The sequence below is a fragment of the Chenopodium album genome, chromosome 27 (assembly GCF_948465745.1).
Source record: "Chenopodium album chromosome 27, dcCheAlbu1.1, whole genome shotgun sequence".
Lineage (NCBI taxonomy): Eukaryota > Viridiplantae > Streptophyta > Magnoliopsida > Caryophyllales > Amaranthaceae > Chenopodium > Chenopodium album.
This window is the reverse complement of record NC_137860.1, coordinates 3377692-3389439: the sequence shown is the minus strand read 5'-3', so window position 1 is coordinate 3389439 and position 11748 is coordinate 3377692. Positions and strand designations below refer to the sequence as shown.

At 33.8% G+C, this 11748-nt stretch overlaps 2 protein-coding genes across 2 annotated transcripts; both read right to left on the bottom strand.

The window, feature by feature from the left end:
- Window positions 1–677: 677 nt before the first annotated feature.
- On the bottom strand, window positions 678–5665 carry LOC145621470 (putative membrane protein At3g27390). Its single transcript, XM_081676205.1, has 10 exons — window positions 5564–5665; window positions 3354–3462; window positions 2988–3180; window positions 2702–2838; window positions 2300–2588; window positions 2020–2126; window positions 1740–1911; window positions 1377–1572; window positions 1053–1293; window positions 678–903 (listed from the first exon to the last, which is right to left on the bottom strand). Exons 1-10 carry the CDS (start codon window positions 5655–5657, stop codon window positions 678–680), a joined length of 1764 nt encoding a protein of 587 aa, XP_081532331.1. The 5' UTR covers window positions 5658–5665.
- Window positions 5666–7685: 2020 nt separating this feature from the next.
- On the bottom strand, window positions 7686–10625 carry LOC145620554 (F-box/kelch-repeat protein At3g23880-like). The gene is made up of 2 exons (XM_081675246.1): window positions 10348–10625; window positions 7686–9182 (listed from the first exon to the last, which is right to left on the bottom strand). Exon 2 carries the CDS (start codon window positions 9142–9144, stop codon window positions 8056–8058), a length of 1089 nt encoding a protein of 362 aa, XP_081531372.1. The 5' UTR covers window positions 9145–9182; window positions 10348–10625; the 3' UTR covers window positions 7686–8055.
- Window positions 10626–11748: the final 1123 nt, after the last annotated feature.

Below are 11748 nucleotides of genomic sequence, written 5' to 3'. Positions count from 1 at the left end.
GAAGTACTACAGTGTCTGGTTTTCCATTAGCATCTGAGTATCTGGTTTGTCAATCAGATGAGAATTTGCATTACATAAAATATGAAACACAAAAAATATGTTGAGAGCTATTTATATGTTCTTAAACTATAGCAACTTATACAAGATATTTTATAATAGTGATTAATCAAAAATATTATCTACAAACAAGGTGGATTTTAATCATGTTACTACCTATGCTTGTCACTGACAGGGGCAAAGGGTAATATCTATTGTAGAACCTATTGTAGAACTGGTTGTACTATGTGCATGGAAGTACTCCAAATGAGTTTACAGGTCAGATAATATATTCTTGGAACCATGCATATGGTACAACTCGTTGTATTGAGGACCAAGGACATCTAGGTTCCTTAGCGACCAAAATCAGAAAATTAATTCCTATAAGAGAGCAATCGACTAATTAGTTCATTCATGGTCTTCTGTCAAAGCGTCAATAAAAAAACTATAACCTATACATAGTATCGCTTTCACCGGCTAAACTATGGGGCTGTGGGCTAGCAGTTGAGTTAATCTTAACAAAAGATCTGATAGTTGGTTGATCATTGCCATTCATTGGCATTGAAAGACTCCCTTTCTGATTCCAGCATCTGCAAGACTGCAACTCAACTGCCAAAATATCTCAGAAATGCTATGCCTGCCTATACAATATTTGCCACGTTATGCTCGCTTCTTCCCCTGGATGTTTCTTCTGAGGTTTGATCCAACTTCTCACTCTGTGTAGCATTTTTTCCCGTAGAGTTTGACACAATGTAGTTCACCAAGGCACCAGTCCTGGCAGCCTCCATATACAATACTTTGACCAAATTCTGGAATCGCCGTCTGAAAGTTGGCATTCTTGTCATGGATCCCACAATCCCCTGCAATCTAGAGGGACAATAAGGTTTTGTTTATTACTTGCAGTTTTAAATCATAACCCTCTAAATGACTTAAATTGCTGGGAAGTAGAAAGCAAAATCATAGTTTTACTTGTATGAGTCGTATCCATATAATCTTAATGTTACGCAAATACATACCTTCTGATGACAGATTGTAGTTGTGCTCTTCTGACATTATCTTCAGATGGAAATTCAATATTATCCCAATCCTCTGGTGTCTCATTTTTGCAAATCATGATTGCTCGTCGCAAACAGGCCTCTTCGCTGTCATCCAAATGTAATATTCTAATCTGCTCTTTCATGACCATCAAAGGTTCGATTAGCCACTGAAACATTTTATCTCTTGGCCAATTTGTAATCGTCAAATCTGCCTCATCAGCTATACAAAGAAAAACACGAGGATTAGGGCAAACACGTCAATACTGAAAAAATTATAGCATGTCAGGTGTGGTAGAACCATACAGATGACTAAACCAGGTGCATCCGACTTAGCAGAGGCAAGCAAACACTTCAAAATGCACCATGCAGGGAGTGCAGTACCCAATTTCTTGCAGTCCCCTTTCACGACACACTCTTCGATGTCTTTTACATTTACCAGACCTTCATGAAGTAATTTCCTTCCATTCACCTCACATGATTTAAACAACCAATCCAGTACCTGATAATTTTCACCAATAAAATGCAGTAAAATATCATGAGCAACCAAGAATTGTTACAGGTGATGAAATTATTTCTCGTAAGTACTAGTGCAGGATTAATCGGTGGTAGTAATGCAATTACTAAAGTGGCATAGAAACTCAGTGAGGACTATGCATGTCATCTTACCTTTATAGGCTTATATTGTTGAATTGCAGCTTTCAATGTTCTTGAGCGTTGTGAGATAAGCTTTGAATCACCTAGCTCTTCTATTCCACCCTTTTCAACATTATTTATACTATCATATGATGAGGTTCTTCTATGTAAACTATCTGGAGGGACATGATTACGATATCTTGGCCTGGCTGTCCCAACAATTACCATAAAAGTTCAATTGTAATCTGATAGTGAGGGAAGAGAATTTTGTTCATAAATTAATAAACTTAATGGTTGAAGATCGGTAAGATACCTGGGAAGGCGTGATCCGGGTTCCAAATAGAGTAAATCATTGGCATACTCATCGAAGAGTGAGACAGCAGCTACAACAAACGCTATTCCCATTCTCAAAGATTTTTCCTGTGACCATTTAAGTACTTAACATCATCTCACTGGTTTTTCAAGGCATATTAGTAAGCGTATCTTAGATACGTATGGAATTAATATTATCATTTATGTTGTGATTACTTTTGTGATACGGATTATATATAAAAAGACATTAAATCGTCTCTCACAAAGTAAAGATCACACACCTGATGCACAACGATACCAGCATAGAATCCAAGAAAAAAACTAGACATAAATGCAGCAAGAACTGATCCAACCACGGCAAGAGGCCACAGGATAATGGCCAGACCACCAAATGGGACACATACTGTCTCGAGGAACGGTCCTTCTCTTCCAAGGAAATCTTCTATTAGCCTTTTCCATCCAGTAAAAAGCATGTATGGGCTCTTCCAAAGAGCAAGAACTGTTATCGAAGGTACATCTATCAACAAACCGACTAGGCTGACCAACAAACAACCCGGCAACCTTGATAGCCTACAAAGAGACAACAGAGTAGTACATGTTGAGTGGAAACATCCAACCCCTTAAAATTATTCTGCATGAACAAGCACATAATCTTTTTGGAAAAAAACACAATTTATCTTTACTTTATCTCTAGAGGCTTCTCATCATCGGGTCTTTTCATAATGAGCTCATCCATGTAGGAGAAGTAGGAGTGGAAGCAAAAATCAGTGAAGTCCCGTACCACCGTGCAGCTTCCCTGAATCGTTTCCCAACAGCCATCCTAAGACAACAAATATCAAATGTAAGCAATCCAAAATAGCGATAGTCCATAGAATTCATCTATGCTGCAATGGAAAAAGTAAAATATTGACAAGAAGAATAATGTTTGAGGTCCTTCAGGACGGTAAAGAATAACCAAATCGGACTTACAACTATGCAATGGTAGGTTTTGTCAGTGACATTTTCTCCAACAGCTTCAAAAGTTGCAAGTATTGGCGAAAAAAACCCAAATCCAAAGCCACCTATAAAGCTCCCAAGAATACCAGCAATAGGCCAAAGAACAAGAGGCAATGGCAAGGAAAGCAGCATCAAAATCTTCAGCGTAATTCCAAGTTTCTTTGTTCTTTTATTCAAATGCCAAAATACAATAGGTTTAAGAACACAATAGTACCCGTCAAAAAAAAAAAGAGAGAAAAAAAAAAAAGAACACAATAGTAAAATACCATGAAAGTGATATAGATTTATGAAGGCATATAATTTGTTCTGCTAGAAAAGTATGAAGAGACCAAAACACACCTTGCTACACAGTAGAAACTCCAAAAGATATGGGCAGGCCAAATTCCAATAATCACCGAAGAGTTTCCAACACCGATAATGCCAGCTGCAATCGGACTGATGACTAAAGCTGCAATATGTAAATCAGATCAAGAATATCAATTTGTGCAAAATATGATTAGCCTAAAGCCTACATGATCGTATGATGCATCTTTCCGTACGTATCTATTTCGTATCTTTCTGTACAAATCTCATTTATCACCATGCACAAACACAACATTTCGTATGTTAAAATAATAAAATGTGTTTTCCTTGTTAATCATCCCACCTTATAAATTACCCTGACCACGTATTTCACAATGGTAGGGGTGAAATAAGTCATCACACAAGAAAAGTAACATCATTTTCCACAAAATTGTTAGAAATTACTACTTGTATGAATCTGCTACAATAGAATCATACAATGTTATTCGTAACACTTGGAAGTGCAAAACTGCTAGTAGAAAACAAGAAATTTTTTGGGACTGTCATTGGTTCATACAAAATGCAAAAAGCGAGTTTGTAGCCATGTTTAAGACTACAGAGTAGTAAAGAGGCATTTACTTGTTTGATTCTTGGAAAATCCAAATGAGAATAAGTGTGCTTTAATAAGAAGTCAATTGGCCATCTGAAAATAATTTAGCCTCAAACAACAATTATGTCTGACATATTCTGTAGATTGTGCAGGCAACTCCTAAAATCTTTTACCAGGAGCTTGACTCGAGCTTAATGTATAGGCAAATCTTCAAATAAATGCAAAGCCAAAGCTAGTAATGAATGAGATCATAAACACGGTCAACATAGACATTCAGTGACTCAATGTCTCATTAACATCCTCATGGACAACCAGACTTGGTAGGTCAAGACACAAGAATGTGGTTGACACATACTTCCTCCGTTTTCTTTTAGATGCAACACACGCTTTCTCACGGTATTTAAGAAATGTAGGGTTCACATGATATAAATATATAATACACTTTAAAATGGGAAAAGTGGTTGTTAGGAGTGTAATTTAGTGGGCCATGTGCTTTAAATAAGGGAAATAATATAGTTTTTCCTAAAGTAACTTTCCTTTTATAGTGTGTTGCAAGTATTGTGACATTTCATTTTTAGGAAAGTGTTGCAAGTAAAAGAAAACGAAGGAAGTAATAATTTAGATACAACTCGACTACCCTGTCCCTCAATTATCATTGCCTATATGTTTAATTAGTACGGAGTATTTATATCATTATATGTACTCTCCAATGCATGAGTTAAAAGCTTTCAATTAGCATTGCCTATTTGTCTAATTAGTTTTATATGGACTACAGAGTATTTATATCTCGTGTTGAGACAGTTTACACTCACTTACGCCTCTTTTACTTCACCTTATTTTTGCTAAACTGAAATTATTTGATGTCAAATGAAATTATTTTTGCTGAACTTAAATTATTTTTACTTAACTGATATTAATTTTACTTTTTCTATTATATTTCGTCTTTAAGTTTACTTATTTTGCTGAGCTGAGATTATTTTTGCTGAACTAAACTTATTTTTACTGAACTAAAATTATTTTCACATAATTTTATTTTTTATAGTGAAGTGAACAAGACCTTAATGATAAGACCGGATTCCAAATATTGTATTAAGTTTCTTAACATCGACTCTTACCATCAATTCCTCATTCACCTTAATCTAATACGAGTAGTAATCTCCTCAATTGTCCTCAAAAGTAAATTTTAAAAAAAAAAAATGACTACCTTCAATCAAACGTAACCTACTGCTCTTAATCCATTCATAACACATACACTTTTTATCAGTATTAAAAGTTAGGCAATAGGCAGCCTTATAATTTCTAATACATAGATTAAGCAATCAATTAACCTTACAAATTAAATACAGTAACAAAACTTAAGGAAGAATACAAGCTCTTAACCTTCCAAATTAATCACATAACTAAACATGTAACAAAAGATATCTTTTCTTACTTAAGAGAAAAGCAAAATTAAACAAAATATATATATATATATATATATATATATATATATATATATATATATATATATATATATATATATATATATATATATATATATATATATATATATATATATATATATATATATATATATATATATATATATAATGATTGTAACAAAAATATTATTAAAAAAAAAAAAAAAAAAAAAAAAAAAGAGAGAGAGAAGTATAACCTTTGAGGATGCCCAAAATAAAGAGCGAAATGAAAAAGGGCAAAAATTTGATGAAGCTCCAAAGCTTTGCTAAAAATCCCACTGGTACCTTCATTTTTGTTTTATTTTCTTGAAGTTTTTAAATTTGATAGTGTAGAAAAATAATTATAATTAACCTACTAGTAAGTAGTATATGAATTTGATGAACCGCCTTATTATTTACATTAATATTATAGTATACTTTTATTTTCTTGAATATAATACTTTTTATTTTTTTCTTGGTTTGTTAATGATATTTGAGTGTATAATTAGGGCCTGTTCACATTTACTTAATTTCAGTTCAGTTTAGTTCCAATCAGTTCAGTTTAGTTTAGTTCAGCTCTTAGTTTCCCTCTCTCTTAAAATATTTATTTCAGTTCAGTTCAGTTCCAATCAGTTCAGTTCAGGTCAATTTAGCTCCAATCAGTTCAGTTCAGTTCAGTTCAGCTCAGTAAATGTGTACAGACCCTTAATCATTAACAATATGAAAAATTTTAATTAGTTGAAAAAAAGTGAAGATTTAGTGGTGGGCCTGGTGGCAGCATGACTAGAAGGTGCCACATGTCAGTTAAATGGCAATGAATGTTGGTACCGTGTCGTTAGATGGGTCCTTCCCAACCCCACCATATCCAACTCAAATCTTGCGTAATAGATTAATCAGCCCTTTAATGTGTCATTAACTAGAAAACTAATCTTCGTAGTTTTTTGTCAAGTGAGGAACAATTGGTGTCATCACTGTTATGATATGAAAGGTGAAGAGTGTTATAGATCTAGTCCAAGTGGTAGTAAAATGTATTTTTTCCTTTGGTCTATTTTATAACACATTAATTGTATAGAGTCTGTCCAATTTTGGGACTTAACTTGTAGTTTCTTAAGAAGGCAACAGCACACGCACACAAAATCAGAACACAAGAGAGATAATTGAGATTTTTTAAGAGGGGTATTAATTCTCGAATATTTCAGGACAGCTTGTACAAAACTACTTGTTACCAGAATATCACCGTTAAATAGTGTTCAAACTTCCCGGATGTTCGGATCGTCATTTTGAGCCGCAATTAGGTTAGAATTGTTATTGGCTGAATTCTACACCTTTTGCTCACTGATTTTGATCTTTAATTGTTGTTGTTGATGGATTGTGAATCTTTTATAGACTAATTTGGGGTTTTTCTAGACTGTGAATCAATAAGAGAAGTATAGGGTAGACTCCTCAAACGGTACCGTGGTATCAAAGGGGTTTTCCGTATATAACTTGTGTCACCGCGTGTTATTTGTTATCATTTCTTCCTAATATTTACATGAACCTGATTAAAAGCAACCACAAAAACAAATGATAACATTGTTAAACCAACAAAATCTGAAAAACAAAATGTATGACAAAAATTGACACAGACACATAGACTCCCCACTTTGCCACATAATCCACCTAACTATTCATTACGCCACGTGTCTCTCTCTTTCATTTGTTTTCCACTGCATGTCATGCACTTTAATAAAAAAGAAAGATTTGAACACATAACCACTAATTCTACAACTACGTGTCTTACCACCAAGTCGTGTTTTTTTATGCAATCTTTTGAATACAAAATATTAATATTTAGCGAATGACAATCACAATATCAATAACAAATTTAATTTTTTACAAGAAAATTGAGACATAAATTACAATGTTAATCAATGATAAACCCCATGTAATAACCCGGGACATCGCCCGAGCCTAAAAACTAGTTTGAAATTGAAGGTGTATACTGTAAAGTCAGTCTCTAAGCATCTTAATGACTTCAGGATATTTTTAATAGCTTGACTACTATAAAGAATGTTATTGATGATGAGTTGCAGGCTTTTTTCATGTTTAGTTCTCTGCCTAATAGTTGGAAACCTTGGTAGTGACTGTTAGTAACTCACTCTGCTTCGAATGGTGTAACCCTCAATGCGAGTAAAAAAGTCTTGAATACAAGTCACACAAGCAATGAAGCAACTATCCTTAAGTGCACTCAAGCATTATAAACTTTGCAATCGATTAATGGTAGTAGGTAAAGGATAAACATTGGACTTCAAATCAAGAATACAGTCTCATGGACTCTTAGACTATATGCAGACAAACTCATCAAATCAATTCAAGGTGTGACTTAAACATTGATTCATATAACTTTACAGCACACTTCTGAATAATTGTAACACTATCTTATCCTGCAATGTGACCTGATGCATCAATAAGATCAACAGTTTGACCTACTTCACTCCATGGAGTTTACAAAGAAAATTCAAGATCCATCAGCAGCATCACTATGTATAACCTATATTCATATATTAACACACAAACACGTACGGGAAAAAAAACAAAGTTATTTATACCGGCAGGCTGAATATACAACTCATGATCATCCTAATATAAGTTCTGGGTATACTCATTCCCATCTCCAGCAATATTTGTCTTCATCAGTTTTTTGCACCATCCAATGGTTTTCGAGCACAGTCTAGAGAACACCGTGTGAGTCCTTCTGATCTAATAGAGCTAGACTCTCTAGGTATGATCTCATATGAAAACCACGAATAGAACCCTCAACATGGGTTTTGAATTCCTCAAACTGATTGGTCTTTGCATTATATAAAACTAGTTTGCCACCGATATTTTGCAGTATAACACAGCCATTGCTTCTTAGACTTCTGACCATTACAAATGACTCAATCACAAACTGCTTTACCCATGGTTTAGGCGCACCATAATCTTTCATAATCCACAAACTAAGCTTCCCTGACCAATACCCATTTTCAAATACAGAAAGCAAGTCACACCATGAGGCGATGGTTAAATCGCTAATATTGGCATCCTGCAAGGTTTGGGGAAGCATCATGTCTTTGAATGCCTCACCTTTCACATCAAACCCCACAATTAGCTTGTTGTAAGCCAACCAGTGAATAACACCATTTACATAAGCTTGCCGGGTATCAAGCACAGGGACTGAAGCAGAGCCATTAACTTCCCAACAACTTGAGCTAAGTCTAAAAATTGCAATTTTGGCGTCAACTTGGAGGGCTTCAAAATCCGGATTCTTAAGATACACAATTCTGACAACCTTGTAATCATTCTTAGAAGAGTCAAACCCAAAACCAAAAACTGACCGACCCAAATCAGTTGATTCAACATCAAGTTTGAGTTCAGGAAGGGTCAGAAATCTCCTAATAACCGGATTCCATAAAATCAAAGTATCTGTTACTTCAACTATATCATCCGACAAACATACTAACCCATTCACACAACCCACCATCCTAAAATAATCATGATGTCTACTAACAAAAGGAAAATCAATTGTCATAATCTCATCCAATTGCTCATTATCATGGCATAGTTTATACCTGACCTTTTTTTCTGCATGATCAAAGCTTCGCAAAAGGACAAGATGGCGTTTAGCCTTATTGTAACAGACATGGGCCAAAATGAAATCGGGATTTGTAATTAAGGAATACCAAGACCTACAGACGCACCTGCATCTGAGCAAAGTCTTGGCTGGTAGCCTCATTAGAATTTCCTGCACCAAATCATCATATAAACCCCCTGTTGCCATTGATTCTTCTAGTACTGCTTTGTGCTGGTAGTTAATCTCTGAAAAAGAACAAAACTCTCCTCATTACAAATTTGACCAAGAACGGTGAATACAAAAATAATCAACACAAAGTGCCAACAAAATATCTCATAAGCAATTTGTCTTAACCTTGTGAGAAGTCTTTCTTAATGAAATTGACCAAGAAGGTATCAAATGCTATAGGAACTTAAAAAACAATGATCAAGCAAATATTATCCTTCATTATGAAGTAATAGTCATTCTTTATGAGAATATTCTAATTTCTAAATAAATTTCAAATGATAAAACAAAAAATTTCTACTACAATCCCATTAGAACCCCTCATGTATTAAGTACAGAAGTTTTAAATTTTTCTTGGTCCAACCCCATCCATGTTCGGCCTCCTCACGTCTCCACCAGAAATACTAGGCTTACTAGCTCTAGGTACCAAAATCTTCTCCTCCTAGTTTATTTTTGGCATCCAACAGAAAATGTTATAGCTTCTAATACATGGTATTTGTATTTTGAAGAAACAACACTACAAAATTCCCTTTTTTCCGACAAACGAAATATTACAGCAATACTCATATTACCCTAGTGCCTAGAAGGCTTCATCAATGTACACAACCTTATCCTTTGATGATAGAGATGTTTCTAATTGACCCTTAATTTAAAAGCACGACCACCATTTAATTAATACTCAGCAATTAATTTTTTAATAAATAGTAACATCAATGCAACAATCAAAAGAACAAATTAATTATTCAATTAATCCATTACAATCCAAACCCAACAAACATTAACCACCTTCATAATAATGGACAATGATCAGAACTCAAAACCAACGACAAAGATTCATCTTGATACAAGTCACTAAATCAAAATAGAAATAAAAGATTCTACAATATCAACAACCTGTATAATAATTTCATTAATTCCATAAGAAGAATGATTTTATAACCAAATCATTCTACCCTGTTCTTATAATCAGATTAACAAATAATATATTGAATATATCATGCAACATCAATTCAATCAATTCATAAAATGAAAAATAGGCTAAGACAAAATTAAAAATTGAGAAGAAATTATTGGGAAAAACATAAAAAGGTATCAACTTTAGAGTTAAATTGAAATGGGTATGAACAAAATCAAAACTTGAAACTAAAATTAAGAAAAATAGAATGATCAAAGTAAGAAGAGTACCTGAATTAGGAAAGGGTTTTTAGCTTTTTGCAACAGCAAAAGGGTTTTTATACAAATGCAATGAAATTAAAGGGTAGTGAATTAGCTACTTAAATTACAAGAGAGTTAAGCAATTAGTCAACTTTAATTGTTACCTAAAAAAAGGCAAAATGTCTCTTTGAAATTGATTTAATAAAGAAAAAGATAGAGGCGTCCACTACTTTTCTTCCAACTCAAGGAACACGTCAAGGAAATTCGGTTCTTAATGTCTATCCCTTTTGAATTTTGATTAATGATCATTTTTTCTAATTTTGTATTGGGGTTTTAGCTCGAATGCTCGTTTAGAATCTCCGTGACAGATGACATCAATGCTTATTACATTTAAGATAGATGTCGGTAATGTAGCGAAGTGATATGATAACACGATATGAATCAATCATGAAGTGAGTTGGTTAGTGTTTAGGCTTTTAATTCGCTAATCTAATAAGTAGGTAAAGTAAAGTTTATTGTTTAATAATCTAGTCGATTTAATGTTCATATATATCAAGTTTCAACTCAAAATTAGCACTTTTAGCTTAGGGATGAGTAAGAATATTACCTCCATGGCTCCATTATATATTAAGTGCTACTTTTGGGTACCATTTAACACATACTTCGGGCATGTTCACATTTACTTAATTTCAGTTCAGTTCAATTCAGCTCTAATTAGTTCAGTTCAATTCAGTTCCAATCAGTTCAGTTCAGTTCAGCTCTTAATTTCCCTCTCACATAAAATATTCATTTCAGCTCAATTCAATTCAGTTCAGTTCAGTTCCAATCAGTTCAGTTTAGTTCAGTTCAGCTCAATTCAGTAAATATGAACAGACCCTTCTTCCGTTTCTTTTTAGTTGACACATTTCTTTAGGGCCTGTTCATATTTAATGAACTGAGCTGAACTGAACTGATTGGAACTGAACTGATTGGAACTGAACTGAACTGAACTGAACTGAATTGAGCTGAAATGAATATTTTATGTGAGAGGGAAATTAAGAGCTGAACTGAACTGAACTGAAATGATTGGAACTAAACTGAACTGATTGGAGCTGAACTGAACTGAACTGAAATTAAGTAAATGTGAACAGGCCCTTAGTCACGTTTGCCAATGCACTTATTAAATCATTAATATCTTTAATTATTGATAAGCAAAAATCATGAAAAGTTGATATTTTGAAAGTATATAACGTGACGAATCTAACAAGATCCCACATGACTATATTTTTCATTACGTATAAAGCACAAAACATTGTCAAAGGGAGGTGTGTGAATAGTGCTAAAGTCAAAACGTGTCAACTAAATAAAAACGGAGGCAGTAATATGTAACAGAGGTAGTATAAAGAAATCCAAAACTCTGATACACATTTGATTTGATAATGTAAGATATCC

Bases quoted from the DNA above. Each gene is read 5' to 3' on its own strand.
- LOC145621470 (XM_081676205.1), bottom strand. From the start codon at position 5,657: ATGAAGGTACCAGTGGGATTTTTAGCAAAGCTTTGGAGCTTCATCAAA. The intron at 3,181-3,353 runs GTGTGTTTTGGT...TTTGAATAAAAG, and splicing joins AGTTTCTACTGTGTAGCAAG to AACAAAGAAACTTGGAATTA. The intron at 1,294-1,376 runs GTATGGTTCTAC...TTCTTTGTATAG, and splicing joins TGCACCTGGTTTAGTCATCT to CTGATGAGGCAGATTTGACG.
- LOC145620554 (XM_081675246.1), bottom strand. From the start codon at position 9,144: ATGGCAACAGGGGGTTTATATGATGATTTGGTGCAGGAAATTCTAATG.